This window comes from Leuciscus leuciscus (genome assembly GCF_965113295.1).
Source record: "Leuciscus leuciscus genome assembly, chromosome: 6".
Classification (NCBI taxonomy): Eukaryota; Metazoa; Chordata; class Actinopteri; order Cypriniformes; family Leuciscidae; genus Leuciscus; species Leuciscus leuciscus.
This window is the reverse complement of record NC_138730.1, coordinates 7948057-7968264: the sequence shown is the minus strand read 5'-3', so window position 1 is coordinate 7968264 and position 20208 is coordinate 7948057. Positions and strand designations below refer to the sequence as shown.

Genomic DNA, 20208 nt, shown 5'->3' with positions numbered 1-20208 from the left:
GAAAAAGACTGAATTGTCATGCATGCATTCATTTGTACGTTGTACCTTAATTTGCACTACAAATAGCTGTCACTGAGAATACTTATTTCTCTGAGTGTGAAATGGATGTGCTGTATTTTACATTAATTTCAAGGTTTCCAAACAATTATGAATGGATTTGGATGGATTATTGTGGCCTCTTTGTTTCAGCCAGCCACTGCTACTGCATCCAAATGGCCCTAAAGACTTTTTATGGTGGTCTGGACATAAACTTTAGGAATTAGTCTCAAGAGGTGTAAGGGCAGAAACTGAATGTGGACCAATGAGAAGTCCTATGCTTTCATAAAATAAGCAAGTCTGGAGACGGATGACCCTGTGTAGCTGAAAGGATGGTGGACCTCATTGGGCCGACTGATCGTAGGGCCAATGCGGAGCCGGACGGTCGGAAGTCATAGGCTTAGGCCGTCACTCCAAAGACCAGGATGGATCTGGCGGGCCTGTAGACCGAGGTCTAGTTGGTGAAGACAGAAGAATGGGTAGATTTGGTGGAATTTTCATTACACATTTAATTTTATTCTCCTCCAAACCAATAGATGGCACATAAGCTCATGGAATCACTATATAATTTACATTTTGTCACAATAAAGAAGTTTCAGAAAGCCTTTATTTAGCAACAGTAAAAAGTGTTACATGGAATGAATAAACATTGTGTTTACATGAAATTTTTGCACTTTTCAAAAATTGCACATACAACATGAATATACAGAAAAAATGGGCCATTTATTTTTAGAATTTTAAAACTTGCTTTAAAATGACACAATTTATTGTAAATGCAGAGTGCCATCGTTGTCAAACACAAGCAGATTTTGTGTCCTTCCAAAACACTCTTCAGAAAAACTTTTAAATATTCACATTAAATCGCATTTAAATCTAAGTTGACTAGAGTATTTTCACATCATATATCTTCCAAATATTTATTTCTCACCCTGGAACATTTGAAATGGATGTGAATCATTAGCTCTTTTAATGAGATCCTAATCTATTTAAAGGAGTTGTACAAGAAACACTACTATATTTTACATCACGATGCCCTGTATCATCTTTGTCAGTTTATCACCATATCAGTGATGCATTTATATAAACTCAATGCATTTCCTCAACAGTAGGACGTTTGTACTGTACATGTACTCCATTCCCCCAGATGTCTGCAGTAGTTTGAGGTCAGTATATGTCAGGCAGTTGTGAGTAGTTCCTGTTCCAGTAGCTGCCGTTGTAGAGCCAATCTGGAGCTTTGGTGTGAGGGCTCGGTCCCTGATGAAACCACCTGTGAGTGAACGGGATTTTGATGTTAAGGTGTAGATCAATGCTCAATTATTTTCTCTTCACAATAACTTAACATACAGACTCATGCAGATCGTAATCACTGCTGATTTAGGACCATGATACACCAAGACGACTGCTAGGCGTTGGGCCGTCTGTGAGGGTCTTTCAGGGTAGTTTTTGAGGTATGTTCCACATGTCAGCTCTAGCGAGTCAGTGTACAAGAATAAAACGAAAGTGATGAAAGCTAGCAAAGAAGTCAAGAAGCCACTGACTAGTTGGGCTTATGTCTGTGGCAGTTCACTTGATTCACCATGTTGAATGGCCGTCTGTGAGAGAGAGAACTCTGATTGGCTGCTCAGTTTAGCGAATGAGTCAGTGTATGAGAATAAAAGCAAAAGTTATGAAAGCGAGCAAAGAAGTCAAGACTGTATAGACTTAGAAGGCTGTTATAATTTTGAGCTTTCCAATACGCAAATATTTTCATAACATGAGCCGCCAGGAATGAAGAAAGTGGTCAGCGTGATTGACATTCAAAATGGTAAGCAAGCATTGCTTTGTTCACGGTTTGTGTCCTAGTCCTAGTTTTTTTAATGGCGAATATAGACTACTGATATCTGCTGATTTAGACGGTTATTTCCTTACACTCAGGCACAGAACGCACATGCTAGTTGACAGTCGGCTGTAGTTTTTGCGGTGTGTTCCAGCACAGCTTTTTGTCCCAGACATAGTCGCCGCTAGTTCTTTGACGTCGGCTTGGTTTGTGAGGTCTGGAAAATGAGTCAGCTTCTCTAGGTAAACACTGGAATTATACTGCTAAATTAGTTTATCATTATGATAAATGATGATAAAGACAATAATCATTGTTTTGTTCTTGAATTTTACACAGACATTATGTATCAAAATGTTGGCTACACCCACAACAATTTACATTCATTGTTACATGTGTGATGAAGTTCAAATCTGTGGAATCTCCTCCTGTCTAGAACTAATGAATATTCATTGCTTTACCTGTATAACTGGATCTTAAACTAATGGATCAGGATAAATTCAGTAAGAGTTCATGTCTGGTTGTTGTGCAGATCAACCTCACTTAGTGGAAAAGGGTAGTCCTTTTAGCGCAAAGATGCCTCAGTTACGTACTCTGATGTGTATTTATTAAAGAGGACCTATTATGCCTTTTTACAAACTCTTGATGTTGTTTTTAGGCTCTACTAGGACAGGTTTTCATGCTTGAATGTTCATAAAACACCTTATTTTTCCAATCTTCTCCATTGTTGCAGCTCCTCTCTTCCCAGTCTGTCAGTAACGCTCTGTTTAGTTCCTGTCTCTATGAAGCCCCTCCTTCTGAAAAGCACACTGTGCTCTGATTGGTCGGCTGGAGCAGTGTGTTGTGATTGGTCAAGCACTTCGTTTGGGAAATGTCCTGCCTCTTACCATAACCGCCAGTTTCAACACACTACTAACTAACTCAACCAGGCCCCACCCCTTTATTCTGCATATGAATTATTCAAATGAGGAATATTGTGATGTGTTCATTCCCGGAAGAAACTCAAGACTACAATGGAGGTGTTTCAGGGAGTTCAGAAACACTGACACTGATATAGAGAATAACTGTGTTCTTTGCAGACATTTTTCATGCTGAAACAGCAACAAAATTACACCCTAAGGAAAGATGAACATGGAAAAACACAAAATAGCTCCTCTAACATTTCAAACCTTATTTTCCATTCTTCATTTGTTTGGGAGCGATTTTTCCGAGCCATGCGTTGTTTTTCCTCCAGTCTGTTCTTCTCTGCACTGGCTACATCTGGGGAAACAGCAGCAATGCAATATATAATTAAGTCGTTTTATATTATGTCATTATATATAAAGTTGAACAATAACTGATGATGGATGGATCAAGGACTGATGATCTGTCGTCCATCATTGAGGGCAGGATGTTGATATAAGTTTAATATTAAATATATATAATATTTAACGAGCACTGCAACAACATTCAAATGTTCCAACTTCCAGCGTTATTTCATTTGAATTTAAGTTGAACTTTTAGTGCTTTTGTTGTTGTGCTTTTGTCATTTTCATTAGTTTTATTTGCATTTTGCAAATGTACAAAACAAAGGAGGGTGGTGTTTATGATATAAGCACCACCTTAATGGTCAATAAAGGAAGAGGTGTTAGTGAGGCCAGCAGGGGGTGCTCACCCTGTGGTCTGTGTGGGTCCTAACGCCCCAGTATAGTGATGGGGACACTATACTGTCAAAGAGCACCGTCCTTCGGATGAGACGTAAAACCGAGGTCTGTGGTCTCTGTGGTCATTCAAAATCCCAGGATGTCTTTCGAAAGAGTAGGGGTGTAACCCCGGTGTCCTGGCCAAATTTGCCCAGTGGCCTCTGTCCATCATGGCCTCCTAATCAACCCCATATACTGATTGGCTTCATCACTGTCTCCTCTCCACCAGTAAGCTGGTGTGTGGTGGGCGTTCTGGCGCAATATGGCTGCCGTCGCATCATCCAAGTGGATGCTGCACATTGGTGGTGGTTGAGGAGATGTAAAGCGCTTTGAGTGTCGAGAAAAGCGCTATATAAATGTAATGAATTATTATTATTATAAAACAGGAGGCTCAGTAAAACTGCAGGCTCAACATGGGCTTTAGGGATAAGGACAAAACAGGTATCAGCCTAAACTCAACCATCCTGCATTTCAGAAATTGGTTGGATGTTGTTTTATGGGTGAATGAATACAATAAGAGGTTAATGCACCTATGTGTCCGCTCTCCAGTGCTCTGATATCAGGTCTCAGACGACAGTCTGTTTGTGGAAGAACTTGCTCCATCTCTGCATCCAACTCATTCAACTGCAGAGCAAATGATGTGAAGGCATAGTACTGACAGAAAGAGAAAGAAGACAAAGAAGGGGTTGGTAAAATGCATAAAGAAAATCATTTTCTTGGTACAAACATGTTTGTTTTTTGTCTTCTTGCACATTCAACATTGTTGAATGCTTGATCATGTCTGCCTGACAGTCATTCTTAGGTGATGATTTTTTTATATATTTTTTTTATAACTGTACACTTAAATTAGTTCCAAGTCTCGATGGCATTAGTTCTACATCACTTCACCAAAGGTTTTTCAGTTAAGTATAGCCTGCCTAACTATCGTTGGAAATACCTGTGCATATAATTAAATTACTGTTTGAACCTGATTATTCTTCTTTTTGCTTCTTCCCACAATGCACTGTGACAGAGGACTGGACCGAGAAATGGATGAGAGATTCGCCGCCTTAGCCCGTGAAGGGCTTCCTCTTACGGACTTTGCCCTCAGTTTTAGCCAGCTCGCTGTAAAGACAATGAGATGGTAAAGTCTCTCTTCTGGATCGGAGGAAACTACCATCATCCCGTAGACCTCCCATACACCTACGGACTTTGCTGGATGGACGCCGTCATCAGGTGTCTGGACTCTGGAGAGCCTCTACCCCCGATCCCAGCCAAGCCCAAAGCCCAGCCCGTCATCCCTGTGATTGACAGCACCTGAGCCCCCAGAAAACTGGAAGTTTCCAGCCGCCGTGACGAGTAAGCTTGTGCCCGAGGAAGGGAAGATAGAGCACACCATCACCCTGGATTTCCCAGCAGGGATTTGCCCTTGGCTCCTTCATCCACTCCGCCTTGGACTATCATCCTGAGTGTTACCTGGTTCCTCCCTTCATCGCAACCTTGGTTTCTCCATCCGTCTTCACCAACCTGGTTTCATCTGCCTGCTTCTCCAACCCTCGACTATCCCTTTCACCATCCCTCCGCCATCACCACGTCCCCCTCCCAAACCTCCACCCTTCTCTCTCATCTCTGTGCTTCATTCATGGCGCGAGGTCGTGCCTATTGGGAGGGGGCGTTATGTTACACTCCGTCTGTGTCATCTTTGTTTCACTTTCACAGACTAGTATTCATTGGTTCCGGTTTTCCTTTGTTCTGTTCCCACCACTCGTTTGTCACCTTGGTTCCTAATATGACTTGTGTGATGACCTGGTGAACTCCGATCATTAAATGCTACAATTCAAGCTATTCAAGAGTACCCTGCGCCTACTACCAAAAAAGAGCTTATGCGTTTTTTGGTTTTAGTAGGTTACTACCGTTTAACTTTTCAGCAGTTGTCGTACCACTTACCGATCTTTTGAAAGGCAAGGCAAAGTTCATATGGTCTTCAAATTGTGTGCTAGCTTTTGAAAATGTTAAGTCTCAATTGTGTTCATCTGCTGTCCTAGCTGCTCCTTGCTTTGAAAGATCATTCTCTTTGCAGGTTGATGCGAGTCAGGTTTGAGCTGGAGCTGTCCTCCAACAGGCTGATGAGCAGGGGGTGGTCCGGCCTGTCAGTTTCTTTTCAAGTTTAATTCTTACCAACTGATTTATTCTGTGATGGAAAAAGAGGCTTTGGCTTTGATTTGGGCGTTGCAGCATTTTGACATCTATGTTTGCTCAAGTCAACCTGTTGTCATTTATACCGACCATAACCCACTGACAATTTTGAATTCTCTTCACTGCTCAAACCAAAGGCTGATACGTTGGTCCTTGTTTCTGCAGGCCTATTGCCTTGGCATTCGGCACATCAGAGGGTCTGAAAATGTTGTGGCAGATGCACTGTCACGTGCCCCTATGAATGTAATGTGTAATGTGTATTTTAACTTTAACTTGCCCAGGCTGCTGTCCTTGGCTCTTAACTTCTTGGGAGTCATGGGACTTACATTTTTGGCTAAATTGTCTTGTTTGGTCATTTGCATTTTGGATTCTTGACTGACCCCTATTTTAAGGGGAGGAGTGTGACGACCTGTGCCTTTAATGGGGTTTTCCCCAGCGTTGGACGGATTACTCCACCCTCCCACATGATTACATCAGTGACATGCGGCCTATTTGATTTGATTGCTTTTGATATTTGCTTGGTTATGTTTCTTTTTTGCATGCACCATGACGCCACAGCACATTACATTCCCATGCATTCATCTAGCATGACACTACTGACGCCTGACTACTACATTACACAGTTTTTGTATAGTTTTCCTTTTGTTAATAAATAACTTGCTATAAAAGTTTGGCTTTCTCGGGTGTCCCAATTTTGTTGCGTACCTTTTGAGCCATGGGGCGTAACACTCGTCATTTGGTTTAGCTGTGTTCACCTTACCAGTGTTTTCAGTGTTCTTTGTCTGGTCTCGTTTATGCTACGTTGATGTTTGCCTGCCTACCTATCGTTGGAAATGCCTGTGGATATAATTAAATCACTATTTGAACCTGATTCTTCTTCTTCGTGCTTCTTCTCACAACATACCGTGACAGTTACAGGGTTGTACAGATGGCCCATCGACAATTAAACAAATGTTAATTTACACATAAATATTGCTGTGCCCCATAGGGTCACATCTCATATGATCATGACCGATCATGGCAGTCACCTCCAAGTACTTGTGCTCATCTCAAGCCTAAATTAAAGCCACATTATAATAACAAGGGCATATAATGACAAATAGTGAAATATTCTGCATACTTTCCCCGAGTTGTCCGGTCGCGGTGATATCCTCCAGATGAGCTCACTTCCTGGAATCACCTGCACAGTCTCTGTCTCTGGAGGAGGCATTTCATCCGGCTCCTCGTCCGCATTATTACTCTGCAACATTTGTAAAACACATTACATTAGACATTAGTTAATGTTATTAACACCAAGTCAATTTCTGCTCTGACGGTTTAAAATGCATGTTTATGTTCAACAACATATTACATAAAAATGTAAAACGAATCAACATTCGTGATCATGATCTCGACAGTCACCTGTGTACTTCCCTTCCTGTCAGAACGCTTTATGTCAGATTTTCTGTGAGCGTCAAACGTCGCTGGATCCACAGAATACAAACACTCCGTCCACTTGCCATAGAGAGCACACACCTTTTTTTTACTGGACAGACATAAAGAAAACGATTGTATTACAGACAGCTTACTGTGTGTGGCTCTTCATTAATGTACACACTTTTGTTTGTTAAAGATTTTCCTTTTGACCAATTGTTAGTTAGATGTAGCTAATTTTTTTTCAAGAACAAATTTCATATATAAGTTCAGTCCAATATCAGTCCAAGTCATAGCAAATGTAATGTAAATGCATCACTTGCAATCATGCTATTATACTGAATATCAGTATGACTGTCACATACAGTATAACATCTTCTGTACCAGGGCTGTAACCACCAGGGGTCTGTCTCCAGCGCTCGTCAATGTCAAAACGACTGAAATGGCCAATCAAACCAAGAAGGCGAGCCTTACTGTCAGCACAACATTTGATTTTAACAATCAAAGAGTGCGAGGTAAGATCAATGTTCGCTCAATTTTCTTTTTCTTGCTGAGCGAAACGTTTCTCTATTGGCCGGATATTCTTCGCCACCTGAGCAAAAACATTCTTAATACCAGACCTGTACGGCGTATGTACTGTAAACACACACACAAAAAATTGTTTCATCATGCAGTTGTAACTTTTAACTTTAATGTGCCATTTCTATGTTATTTGACCCTTGATGTATTAAATCATATTTTTGGATTTATTAGGAAGTCACTAAAGGAAGCACAATTTAGGTTATCTGAGAATTTTAGTACCAGTCTTTAGCAAGAAATTCTATTTAAAAAATCATTTACAAAATCTCCTGCAGGACAGTTAAATTCTTTACAGTAATATAATATAGTATGAAAAAGCAGTGACACTGACATGGTTTGAGACAACAATAACGTGTTTTTGTACAGTCAATTATAGGCTACTGGCAGCATTAAGCCATCAAAATTAAATGATTGTTTATTGCTTATGAATTTCCAATATTTTTTTTACCAGGGTTTTTCAAACTTTTTAATGACAAGGAGCCCTAAACAATCCCCTTGTGAGATCAATTCTGTATTAGTCAGTAGAATGTCTGTTGGAGGAGCATCACAATAAAGAGTTAGCAGATACTTGACACGTGAGAACAAACCTCGTTGGTCTTTGCGGAAACTCAAACGAGCTGCGTAACACAATACATTCTTTGAAGCGTTGAAGTGGTAGTTGTGTAGCTGTCAATGGAGGGACAGAGAGCTCTCAGATTTAATAAAGATACATGGAAGTCTTAAGGGGTTTGGAACGACATGAGGCTGAGTAAATAATTACAGAATTTTCATTTTTGGGTGAACTAACACTATAATTCACAATAATTTTGACCCAAAATGGCCTATTTTGTGAATATAAAGTGATACTAAAAGTGAAATACTCCAGTGCTGTTATATGAAATATCAACCCTCTTTGAACACCTCATATCCAATTCAATTAGTGGATCAGAGCTGTTTTAAGTTGTATTTACCACACTACAGTCATGTAAAACTGAATAAGCCTATTTAGAGGCTCTGGGACAAAAATATCATCAGATATTTTTCATTTAAGTAGTGTTTACATACCTTTTATCAAGTATGTATCCTTCCACTTTATGCAACTCTTTTCCAAACATGCCACACGACTTGAAAGTCAAACAACATCTTTCCCCAGTTCTGTAAAAAAAAAAAACACAGTGAAATCATTTGTGTGTTTGTCTTCTGCAGTAGTTAGACTCTTTGCTCCTCTCAAACATTAATAAAGCAACAATTATCTAATTTACACCCAATGATACTTTCATGATATTTGCTCTTACTTATGATTAATAATTTCAACATTTCCATATTGCTCAATCCACAGTTGTCCCATGATAATGTTATGAACACAGCAGGTAGGGTTGGTCCATGTGTAGGCTTCATTGTGACTGCGGAACAACAAATTAGAAATAAATATGTCAGTGATAAAGCTATTTAATAAATGTTTATGTCTGTGAGAACATGACATGCTCTTGAATACACACATGCTCCTTCTGTTTACTGGTGCACACATGTAAGGCTGGAAACCACTCACTTGGGTAGCTCTAGGGTGATGATTCCACGAGGTTCGGCCTCCACACTCTTTCCCCAGAATTTGAGTTTGGGATAAATGGAGCCATGAAACATGAAGTCGTTCTTTATGCCCTCGGCATGGAAGGCACTGACCGGCGGGTGATGACTGACCTGCTCAGAGATCCATCTGAACCCCAGATCCTCTCTGATGACAGAGGAAACACTGACGTGATCAGCTCATTGGAAACATTGACATGATCAGCTCGTACATGAGCAGACACTGACCTTAGCAGCTCATAGGTTTCTCCCAGCAGAGGGTTGAAGGGTTTGCCGGTCCTCTCCCACTGCGAGGCCACAGCTGACACCGCAAACGCTGCCACACTCTCAAAAATCAAAGAAACCTAACATTACTGACATGTTAAGAGTTTGTTTCAGTTGATGGTAGCAGAGCCATCAGATATACACTACCGGTCAAAAGTTTTAGTTTAGTTTTAGAAGATTTTTTATGTTTTTAAAAGTATCTTCTGCTCACCAAGGCTGCATTTATTTGATTAAAAATACAAACAAAAACAGTCATATTGTGAAATATTATTACAATGTAAAACAGCTGTTTTCTATGTGAATATACAGTAAAGTGTAATTTATTCCTGTGATCAAAGCTGAATTTACAGCATCATTACTCCAGTCTTCAATGTCACATGATCCTTCAGAAATCATTCTAATATGATAATTTGAGGATCAAGAAACATTTATGATTATTATCAATGTTGAAAACAGTTTTTTACATTTTTATTTCATGATGCTATGATGAACAAAGTTCAAAAGAACAGCATTTATCTGAAATCTAAAGCTTTTGTAACATTAAACACTACCGTTTTGGGGTCAGTAAGAATTTTAATTTTATTTTTGAGGGAAAGAAATAAAATAAATCAATACTTTTATTCATCAAGGATGAGTTAAACTGATCAAAAGTTACAGTAAAGACATTTATAATGTTAGAAAAATTTCTATTTTAAATAAATGCTGTTCTTTTGAACTTTCTATTCATCAAAGAATTTTGAAAAAAAAATTGTACACAACTGTTTTCAACATTGATAATAATAATTAATGTTTTTTGAGCCTAAAATCATCATATTAGAATGATTTCTGAAGGATCATGTGACACTGAAGACTGGAGTAATGATGCTGAAAATTCAGCTTTGATCTGAGGAATAGATTACATTTTAAAATATATTAAAATAGAAAAAAAAAATATATATAGTTTTTTTTTTTATCAAATAAATGCAGCCTTGGTGAGCAGAAGAGACTTCTTTTAAAAACATTAAACATCTTACCGATCTAAAACTTTTGACCAGTAATGTACATTTCAGGTTTATAGTGTATAACTGTTATATGCTCAGATCTTTTGACTGTAGTCATAATTAATTTTATGTATAAAACCTAAAATTCCATCGATGTAATAGCTATTCGCTGCTAACAAAACGCAGTGTATTGTGTATTGTATTTACATAAGATTACATAAAATCGAGATAATGGATTCTGTATGCTGTATAATTAAAATACAAAGCAGACAGTATAATTCAGGTCAAAGTTCTGCCAATTATTGTTTGACCTCAAAGAAAGTTTTGTGGAGGCATTTTAATCAGTAATTATGTCCCCAATTAAATAAAACCTTACCAATCTGATACGATCTGGTCCAGTCGCGCTGGCAAAGTTGATCGATCAGCTTGGTCATCTGCATTTTCCGGATCAGATTCGGGCTCGAATTGACAAGGTAGTGCCGACATTATCACCAATCATTATTGCTTTGGGAGCTGATGTTCCAAATATGGTAACGGGCGGGACATTTCCATCACACGCTTAAGGTTTTAGGGCCAATCACAATGCACTGGTTCGCTGGCCAATCAGAGCACACCACGCTTTTTTCAGAACGATGAGCTTTGTAAAAATCGATGCGTTTCAGAAAGGCAGGGCATAGAGGAGCAACAATAATGTACAATATGTGTAAAATAATGACTTTTTTTAACCTTGTTTTTAAGCGCAAAAACATATGCATTAAACCAAATACACACACAAAATTTTTTTTAGAACCATCATATGACCCCTTTAAGGACTTTGGAAGTCGTCAATTGAGTTGAATTCGACAGGATTTCTGTGTGTGTCGTGTTCGTTAACGGTCCACCTGGAAACAAAGCCATTGTGATGCCAAACCGCCTCACGGAAGAAGAAAGCCATCGTGTTTACAACTGTGACAATGAGCGCTTATCAAGATCAATTAAACGATGGATTTTTAAAAGTATGTGAAGTTTGTGGCTCCATTGTTGTAAGTAAACTTGCAAAACATTCATGAATGAATCATTTATTAGATGCACGCCAGTCTGTGAAGAGACATCAACTTTACATTTTCATATCCCTTAAAGGCCCACTGAAGTGCCTTGGAACGCGCAGCTTTGTATGATACATTGACATAATTTCCACTGAAACAGGAAGCTAAGGCGGGACATATTAAATGGCCCCTCCCCCTTTTCAAATAGCCAATAGCATTTAGTTTACCTTACTAAGTAAGTCGTACTTGACGGCACCAGCGGTGCGGCTGCGTTGTTAATTAGAAAACATGACGGAAAAAGGCTTCCTGCTGACGAAAACCCTCTCAGTTGGTGGCAAAGATCGTGCAACGACATACTTGACCATACCTGGCACATCGGTCAGAGATGAGCGTGTGTTTTCATCAGCTGAAAACATTGTCAACAAAAAGCGCTCAGCACTCGCTGCAGATCAAGTTGACCATCTGGTGTTTATGACAAACAATATGTGGATGTGTAGTGAGTAGAAGTGGATTGTTTCTGAATGGCAGTTTGCTATTTTGTGTTTATGTAGTACTGTCTGTTGAAGCGTGTTTTCTCAGGTAAAACACAGTTTTATGCACTATTGTAACCTAATTTTCCTTGCATGCACATGACGGAAATTATATTTGATTTAAGAACAGTTATTTCAAAAGTTAATGCACTTTAAAAAGTGAATGTCATTTAATTTCTATAAAAGATGCAATGCTTGATTAGGTTTATATTTGCTAATTTCGCTCACTTGCACCCACCCTTGTGGGCATAGGAGACAATACAGTAATTTTTTACTGTAACATTATTGTAAGTATTGCCTTTAGAATTCAAATAATTAGAATTGTGCTAATATTTAAGAAAGAAATTCGAATTTAGCTTTTCAGCTATTTTCCAATTGTCCAGCCTAATCTCCAACCCATATTGCTCTGTGACGTGTCAACGGTCGCTTTGGCCAGGTGTTATTTATAGCATAGGGGTCGGGACGCTTAACATTCTAGAGAGCATTTGATTGGACAGAAGATGTGATGAGAGGCTGAAGTCCGCGGTGATGTCATAAAAATCTGTGATTCATTTTAGGGGAAGTGAGAGACTGTAAGCGAATTTTGTCATTGTTTTGGAACACACCAGCTTATTCATAACCTTAAGGCTAACATATTCATACTAAAAGCTAAAAAACGTACATTTTGATTTCAGGGGGCTTTTAACATGACGCGGAACAAAACAAACTGCGATTGGTTTCTTTACATGTCAGTTAGACGGCCCTAGGCGGTCCCTGGCCAATGAAAGCTGCGATGGAGTCCAGACCTTCTGCCGTCAGTCTGAAGGTCTGACTACGTGAGACTAATATAGGCCAGGCTTAAAATGCAAAGCTCTGTTTTACTCAATAGGTACCTGCCCTATTTTTCTCTTCACCAAGGGGTATTTGGCCTAAAACATTCTAATATATAGTTACCTTCATTCTGTGGATGGAGTCTTGTGAAGCGTTGGCCTTCTGGATGAGGTATGTGTGTTCCATGTATTCAGTCAATCTCTGAAGAAAACTCAAAGGCTCATTAAAAATCACTGGCATTGTGATTTTCGACAGTTCCTGTGAAGATTTAAAGATGAGAATAACAGGCTGAATTATAATTAATCCGGCAAAAAACATCATGCATTACAGTAAACATTCAAAGATTATTTCAGATTACAATCAAATTTTTGGAACATAAAGTGCCTGAAGTTGCAGGAACACTAGTACAGTATGTGTAAAATTAATGTGACTTACCATCCCGATGCATTTTTTGAGAACGCTCCACATACTGGCATTGTTTCGAGACATAGCAGCGGGAAGAGCCGACCTATTGCAAAACGGATAATGAAACAAATTTCAGAATTTGGGGGGACACGAAATGCAATTTATTTAAGCACTTTACATGAGCAATTTACATGAGCAAAAGTGCTGTTGTTCCAAATATTAGCATGGCTGTAGCCTTGTGATACTGCTTATACACAACAGTTCTACAAGTTCACCTTGAGTAACTTTACAGAAGTTCTTCAACGAAAATAGACCAAAGCAGAATCAACCGTTGCAATGTCTCAAAGCAACACACAGTAGTGTTGCTGTGATGACATCAGGTATAAACCTGGCTTAACCCAATAACTTTTACATGATGTTGTTTACACAAGAACACCAAGTGAGCAGACAGTCTACCAGCATAGTCTTGAATCACCACACAAACGTCTATTTTTCTGGTTTGTCTGCAAGCATTCACAAAGTCTTACAATGATGACTAGCCAGAAAAAAAATCTAAACATGTCGTATGTCTTTACCTAACAACACACCTCTGTTACAGTAATGTACTGGCAATGACTGAACTTTACTCCCACTGAACTCTGAACATTCCTTAAGTTAACTTCAGGCGGATGAAAGATTATGTCCAATGCATTTATTAGATTGTATTCTAATATTCTGTGAATTAAATATGTAATTACATTGTGACTGTCTCAGATGAAAACAGCACCATCTGACCAAACGACGGACACAACGAGTACAAAAGGACAGTTACGAAGAGACGGTTTGACATTTGGTTTGAAGGAGAACCATTTGCTGGTATCTTTAAGTATTGCCTTTTATTTTTGTGGCACATTTGCTCTCGGGAATAAATCATATTGACAGTTGTTTGTAAGCATCACAAAAGAAAGTATATAAATGAATTAATATTAATATTGGGTCACACTTTATAGGTGTCTTTAATAATTTTTAGGTACAATGTACTTACTTTGTTGTATTGCAAAACACTTGTGCTGCTATTAAGGTGGATACGGGTTAGGTTAAGGACAGGTATGGTGGTATGGGTAGGTTAAAGGGTGGGTTAAGGGATAAGGTTTACAACAGTGTAATTATAGATGTTAATTTACTTTAAATTAATTTAATTTAAATTAATTACAGCTGTAATTATAAATGCAAGTTTTTTTTTTTATATATAAGTACAATGTAAAAACATGTATGTATACAAAAAGTGCATTGTATCAAACGATTAATTTAAATACATGAATTATATAGTAGTTAAAGATGCTTAATGTAAAGTGGAACCTAAACTATAAATGTTCCTCTTTCAGTCTCACTTCATTGGCTGCCCATATCTAATATAAGGCTATGTAACACTTTAAAATAACAGGGCATGAATATTAATGTATTAATACCTGAATTAATAGTTACTTCAACATGAACTCAAGATTAGTGAAGATATGAACTAATCATGAACCAATGAAGAGCGATCCTTAACTACAACAGGAGTCATAATGATTCATGCTTGAATAACAGCAGCCTTAAACTTGTTAGTACATGTTTGATAGTTAATGCATTAATTAACGTTTAGGGGTAAACTAAATCAATCAGGCTCCAAAAGAATAAAAAATAAATACTTTGACTTTGAAATACATTTAAACAATTTATTAGTCATATTTTAAACTATTGACATCAACATTAATTAATGCATTAACTATCAAACATGTACTAAAATGTTTAAGAGCGATCCTTAACTACAACAGGAGTCGTTATGATTCATGCATGAATAACAGCATGAATAACAGCATGAATAATAACAGCTGCTGTTATTCATGCATGAATTATTATGACTCTCTTCACTAGAGAGTTCATGTTGAAGTATTAATTCAGGTATTAGTACATGATTATTCATGCCCTGTTATTGTAAAGTGTTACCCTATAATATGATGTTTACCAACATGACTGTATGAATAAATGTAAACGTTATTGCTCCATCGCTCATTTCACTAACCTGAACCTGGTAAAGGCTGAAGACCCCTGATCTAGATACTAGAAAACCAATTGTACAACCAAGGATTTAGGTCACATGAATCATGACATTCCCTTAAACTGGCTGGAGAAATGTTTAGATACTTCCTATCTTTTGTGTCACAATCACTTTGTTTGTGTAAATCAGATATTGTCAAACCTAACACAAGCGTAAGATTACGGAGTGCCACAAGGCTCTGTATTAGGTCTTCTATTGTTATAACTGAGTCATAATGTGACCATAATTATAGGCCATATTCTTTATGTAGCTAGTTAATGGCGTATTGTTTCACTCAGCTAAACACATAAAATGGACTTCACTTGATTACATGAGGTTTTAACTGCATGGACAGCAGCAACAACAATAATACTAATATACAACAACAACAAAAAATCGTTTTTTCTAACAAAAATAAACAAGATATACTTTTTTTAAATGAGATAGGAAAACCAAATCCCATGATAGAAAAGGTATACCTGTGATTTTTGACTCCATTGCTCTGGGTCGTGTCTCCCTGGCTACCGTCCCCTGACATGATGTCTCAGTCTCTGGGGTCACAGATGAAGCTGTGTAAAAAAACACCAAACTGTTTACTGATCTGGCTCTAGAAATGCATAAAAGAATAGTATAAACATTGTCCTTCAAGGGAAAATTAAGAATATTTCATTTTTTTATAAAGATAAACAAATACATAGAATGAAATAGATAGACTGTCAAGACCAGAGCTATTTTATCCAAAAGCATTGTAAGTAGATGTAGAGAACATTGGTGCCTGTGGTTTCTATGATCTATGCAGGCTTATGATGCTTTCGGGAAACACAGCCTAGAACTGTTTGAGTGATTAAGAGTTGACTGCACTCCTGTTAAGAGAATGTGGACAATTACAGTTTTTCTCAGTCGCTTTGGTGCATTTCTCACATCACTATTTACATTTGCACAACAGTTAGTTCAACCTCCACAACATTTAGTCATTTGTGCACATCATAGTAGCAGTTTCTCATTCCTTCCAACAAATTGCAAATGCTTTTGGACATGCATCAATTGCTTTCATACAACTCTCTGCTGTTTTATAACATTATCATTTGCTTATGTCATGTCAGTCAAAATTAACTATACTTGTGAATGCTGAATAGTCATTCCATATAAAACTAATAGTCCTCATTTCATTGCTTGAGTCATTACATACAAAAATGTTGAACTAGTTGTCAAAATCTGCCAAGCAAATTTGACAAATTTTTTAAAATCTTTTTTACAGTTTTTCTCGATTGGTTTGGCTCATTTCTTGAAACCGAGATGACATTCTCAAAACCATAAGGTCATTTGGCCAAACAGTCTTACAGTTCTGCTCAACATTATAGCTCACTAGCAAAATCAAATATCTTTCCCCAAACTCTTCTTCCATGCTTCAAAAGCAGATTCCTTTCCCATATAAAAGGTCAGTACAGTCAAAATAGCACAGATCCTTCTCAATTGCCTTGGCACATGTGCATTCATTTAGTGCTTTTGTCAAAATAACCTGGATGGTTTAGCACAACACCATGGATCCCCTGCAAAAGCTCATATCTCTCCCAAAACAGTTTATCCATGTGTCAAAACTAAATATCCTTCTCATATAAATAGTCAATGCCCCCAAAATGCATTATACCTTTGGCATTGTTTAAGCACTGCAAGTCAAAATGCTTAGACGTTTTGTCACTGAGGCACAGGTCTAGCAACAGAATACCACTATGAATAAAACTAAAAGATTTTACAGTAAAATCAGCCTCCAATAAACCACTCATACTCAAGGAAACTGTAAACATTTTTATTCGTAACTAAACAAACTGTTTGATTGGTCATCTGAGATGTGGGAAACTGCTCCTTCGTTAGTTCTAATTTCACCTGATTGATTGTCAAGTACTGTCATAAATTTATCAAATGTTCCAAGAAATTCTTTCATGGTATTATATCTTTGACTAATTTTGACAGCTGAACAGACAATTGTGCATATGATGACTTACACAATGAAACCATGCTGATATGTTTTGGAGAGAGTAACCATTTCACTGAAAAATCAACTAATCAGTTTAGATCAGCAAGATCTATTTATTTGGAAAATGTGCTAAATGTGGGCTCATTGTGCTAACTGTAGCTACTTGTACATAATCATTTGAAAAAAAGCACAGAGTCACTTGAGACATGTACTAAAGCATTTGCAATTTGATAAAACCAATGAAAAATGACATTCTGTTGTGAACAATTGCAAGGTGGTTTGGAGATTTGTCCATGTTATTTTGAGAATGTCATCTCGGTTTCAAGAAATGAGCCAAACCAATCGAGAAAAACTGTAATCGCCACTCGAGGAGATACTTTCCTCGCTGCATTGCAAGAGATGATATTCGCTGTGATGTAGATGAAATTATGTGGCCAGACAGAGAGGAACGTCTGGATGTGCATGAATGATTACAGTACTATGTATGTTGTATGTTCAGTTCCAATATGTACTGCAATATTGTTTCCAGTTGTGCACAGCTCTACCCAAAGGGAGTTTATGTTTGTTGTAAATAAGGGTGTATTTTTTCTTTTGCACAATGCTGTGAACAAATTAGAATTGCAAAGAGCATATGCAGTAAAAATGTGAAACATACATATTCAGTCTTGTACTCAGTTACCTCACTAAATACAGTAATGTGTAACTTTACTGTATTTTTCAAATGGCTGTGCAAATAGTATATAGTGCTGTCTTGAGCATTTTCAGGTAGTGTCACCAAGATCTGACTTTTTTGCATTGGAAAACATTTACAGAGTAAACTGTCATAATGAAAACATGACAAAGCAATTTGACTATCTTGTTCATAAACAATGGTGTCAGGACTTTTCATCTTGATGACACTGACACTTTCATTGACATGAATACTTGCTTTTGAGGAATGAGCTATCCATTTTGAGCAAGTGACACACTTTTGCAGGTTATCAACTAGGTTTTGCAGTTTGTACTAATTGTTTTGAGAACTGCATTAACTGTTGTGCAAATGTAAATAGTGATGTAAGAAATGCACCAAAGCGACTGAGAAAAACTGTAAAATCAACAAATGGATTTGTATTGGATAAATTCTTTGGATTGCTTTTTTTATGTATATGAAACATAAGTTTATGCAAATGATTCACACATTTCTATCACTGAAAAGCATGTAGGATTATGAGATTATAACAGTATTAGATTCAGCGATATGATGACATCTGTCGACTGCAGATGAGCACATGCCCCTTCACCTTAATCAGTTTTGTTTTTCTTTTCAATTTAACATGCAATTCCACTTTATAAATCTCACAGCTCATCCTGAGATGATTCATGGGTTTTTCTGGCTTCGGCACGCACTGCTATTTTAAGTGTGTTCATACTGGACTGAACTGCTGAATCTGTCAACTAACAGAGATCTAAAAATACCAGAGCTCAGCTAACTTTAACCTCGCCTATAATAACAACCAAACATATATCCACAATTTAACAAGCATTATGTACTACTGACATCTATCAATACATGTATTTTATTAGAGCTTTAAAAGCTGGATGGATAATATGATATAAATAGATGGACTGCATTAAATAAAATAATATAGTTATGTTTATTCATGTGTTGTTATTGGTGACAGAACTATGTTGTATCTAATTAGATGAAAAAAAAAAGATTCGTTGAATTTAATTTTAAAAAAATTGCGTAAGTGGTTGCACACAATTGATTTTAGCTACATTTAAACAAATGCATTAAGTTGAACTTAATCAATTTTAGTTCAACTTAATGCATTTGTTTAAATGTAGCTAAAATCAGTTGTGTGCAACCACTTACGATAAAAAAAATTTGATTAAATTCAACAAATTATTTTTTTCAGTGTACAGCGTCTGTGATGATGTCACACCTGCAAACACACTGATAACAGGATGCAAAAATTCAAAAAGAAATGTACGGGGTAGAACAAAAAAATCACAGCTGCTCAGTGACACAAACATGCAAAGTGAAAACTGACCCTTGATGTAAAAAAGAAAAAAATATAGCAATTATTATTTGCTACATATAATATTTGACATGATACATTCAGTGTAAATGTGCAGGTTCTGATCAGGATTAAGGTTACTGTACCTTCAGAGTGACATCATGACAAATGTTACTGTACCGGTCTCATTTACAGTCACTTGACCTGTCTTGACACATACTCTGGGCATACCTCTGACTAAATCTACTGCCCAAATCTTCATTTGACAGTGAAATGAGTGAAAATGTGAGCAGAGAAAAGCAGAAATGTGAATGTACCTGCCTGAATGGCTGCTGAAGGTGTCACCTTGTTTTGCGTCCTCTCTGCTGTTCCTGTGTGTGAGACTGTAGGTGCGTTAACTGGAGCACAGGAGAGACGGGAGGAGTGTGTGTGTGTGTGTGTGTGTGTGTGTGTGTGTGTGTGTGTGTGTGTGTGTGTGTGTGTGTGTGTGTGTGTGTGTGTGTGTGTGTGTGTGTGTGTGTGTGTGTGTGTGAGGATGTGTTTGCAGAGCTCAGCATAAAGAGGATCGGAGAGCAGCTGATCACACTACACCTGGGCTATCATGAACACACACACTGAGACAACATACACATATACAGCTATATTACGTACTTCAACTATTAATAAATCAGTAATGTTTTCATAATTATCAGTGTTTTTGCAGAGTTTCTGTAATAAATGTGATTATCTCAATGGCTGTATTTTCACTGCATACTGATGTCATGGGATTCACACCCCAAAACACACATTACAGAGTAAAGATGGTGTGTCTACAGCCCTTGTCTAGAAATTAATTAATAAATATACATTATGATAATTGAATGTGATTAAAATCATTATATGACAGGTTGATAGATAGA

The 20208-nt window shown here is 37.6% G+C and overlaps 1 protein-coding gene across 1 annotated transcript; it reads right to left on the bottom strand.

The window, feature by feature from the left end:
* Window positions 1–591: 591 nt before the first annotated feature.
* LOC309501969 (oxysterol-binding protein-related protein 1) lies at window positions 592–19773 on the bottom strand. Its single transcript, XM_082174269.1, has 13 exons — window positions 19627–19773; window positions 15814–15903; window positions 13306–13378; window positions 12994–13128; window positions 9490–9587; window positions 9227–9409; window positions 8973–9080; window positions 8743–8832; window positions 7108–7231; window positions 6827–6946; window positions 4062–4185; window positions 3019–3109; window positions 592–1303 (listed from the first exon to the last, which is right to left on the bottom strand). Exons 2-13 carry the CDS (start codon window positions 15870–15872, stop codon window positions 1201–1203), a joined length of 1308 nt encoding a protein of 435 aa, XP_082030395.1. The 5' UTR covers window positions 15873–15903; window positions 19627–19773; the 3' UTR covers window positions 592–1200.
* Window positions 19774–20208: the final 435 nt, after the last annotated feature.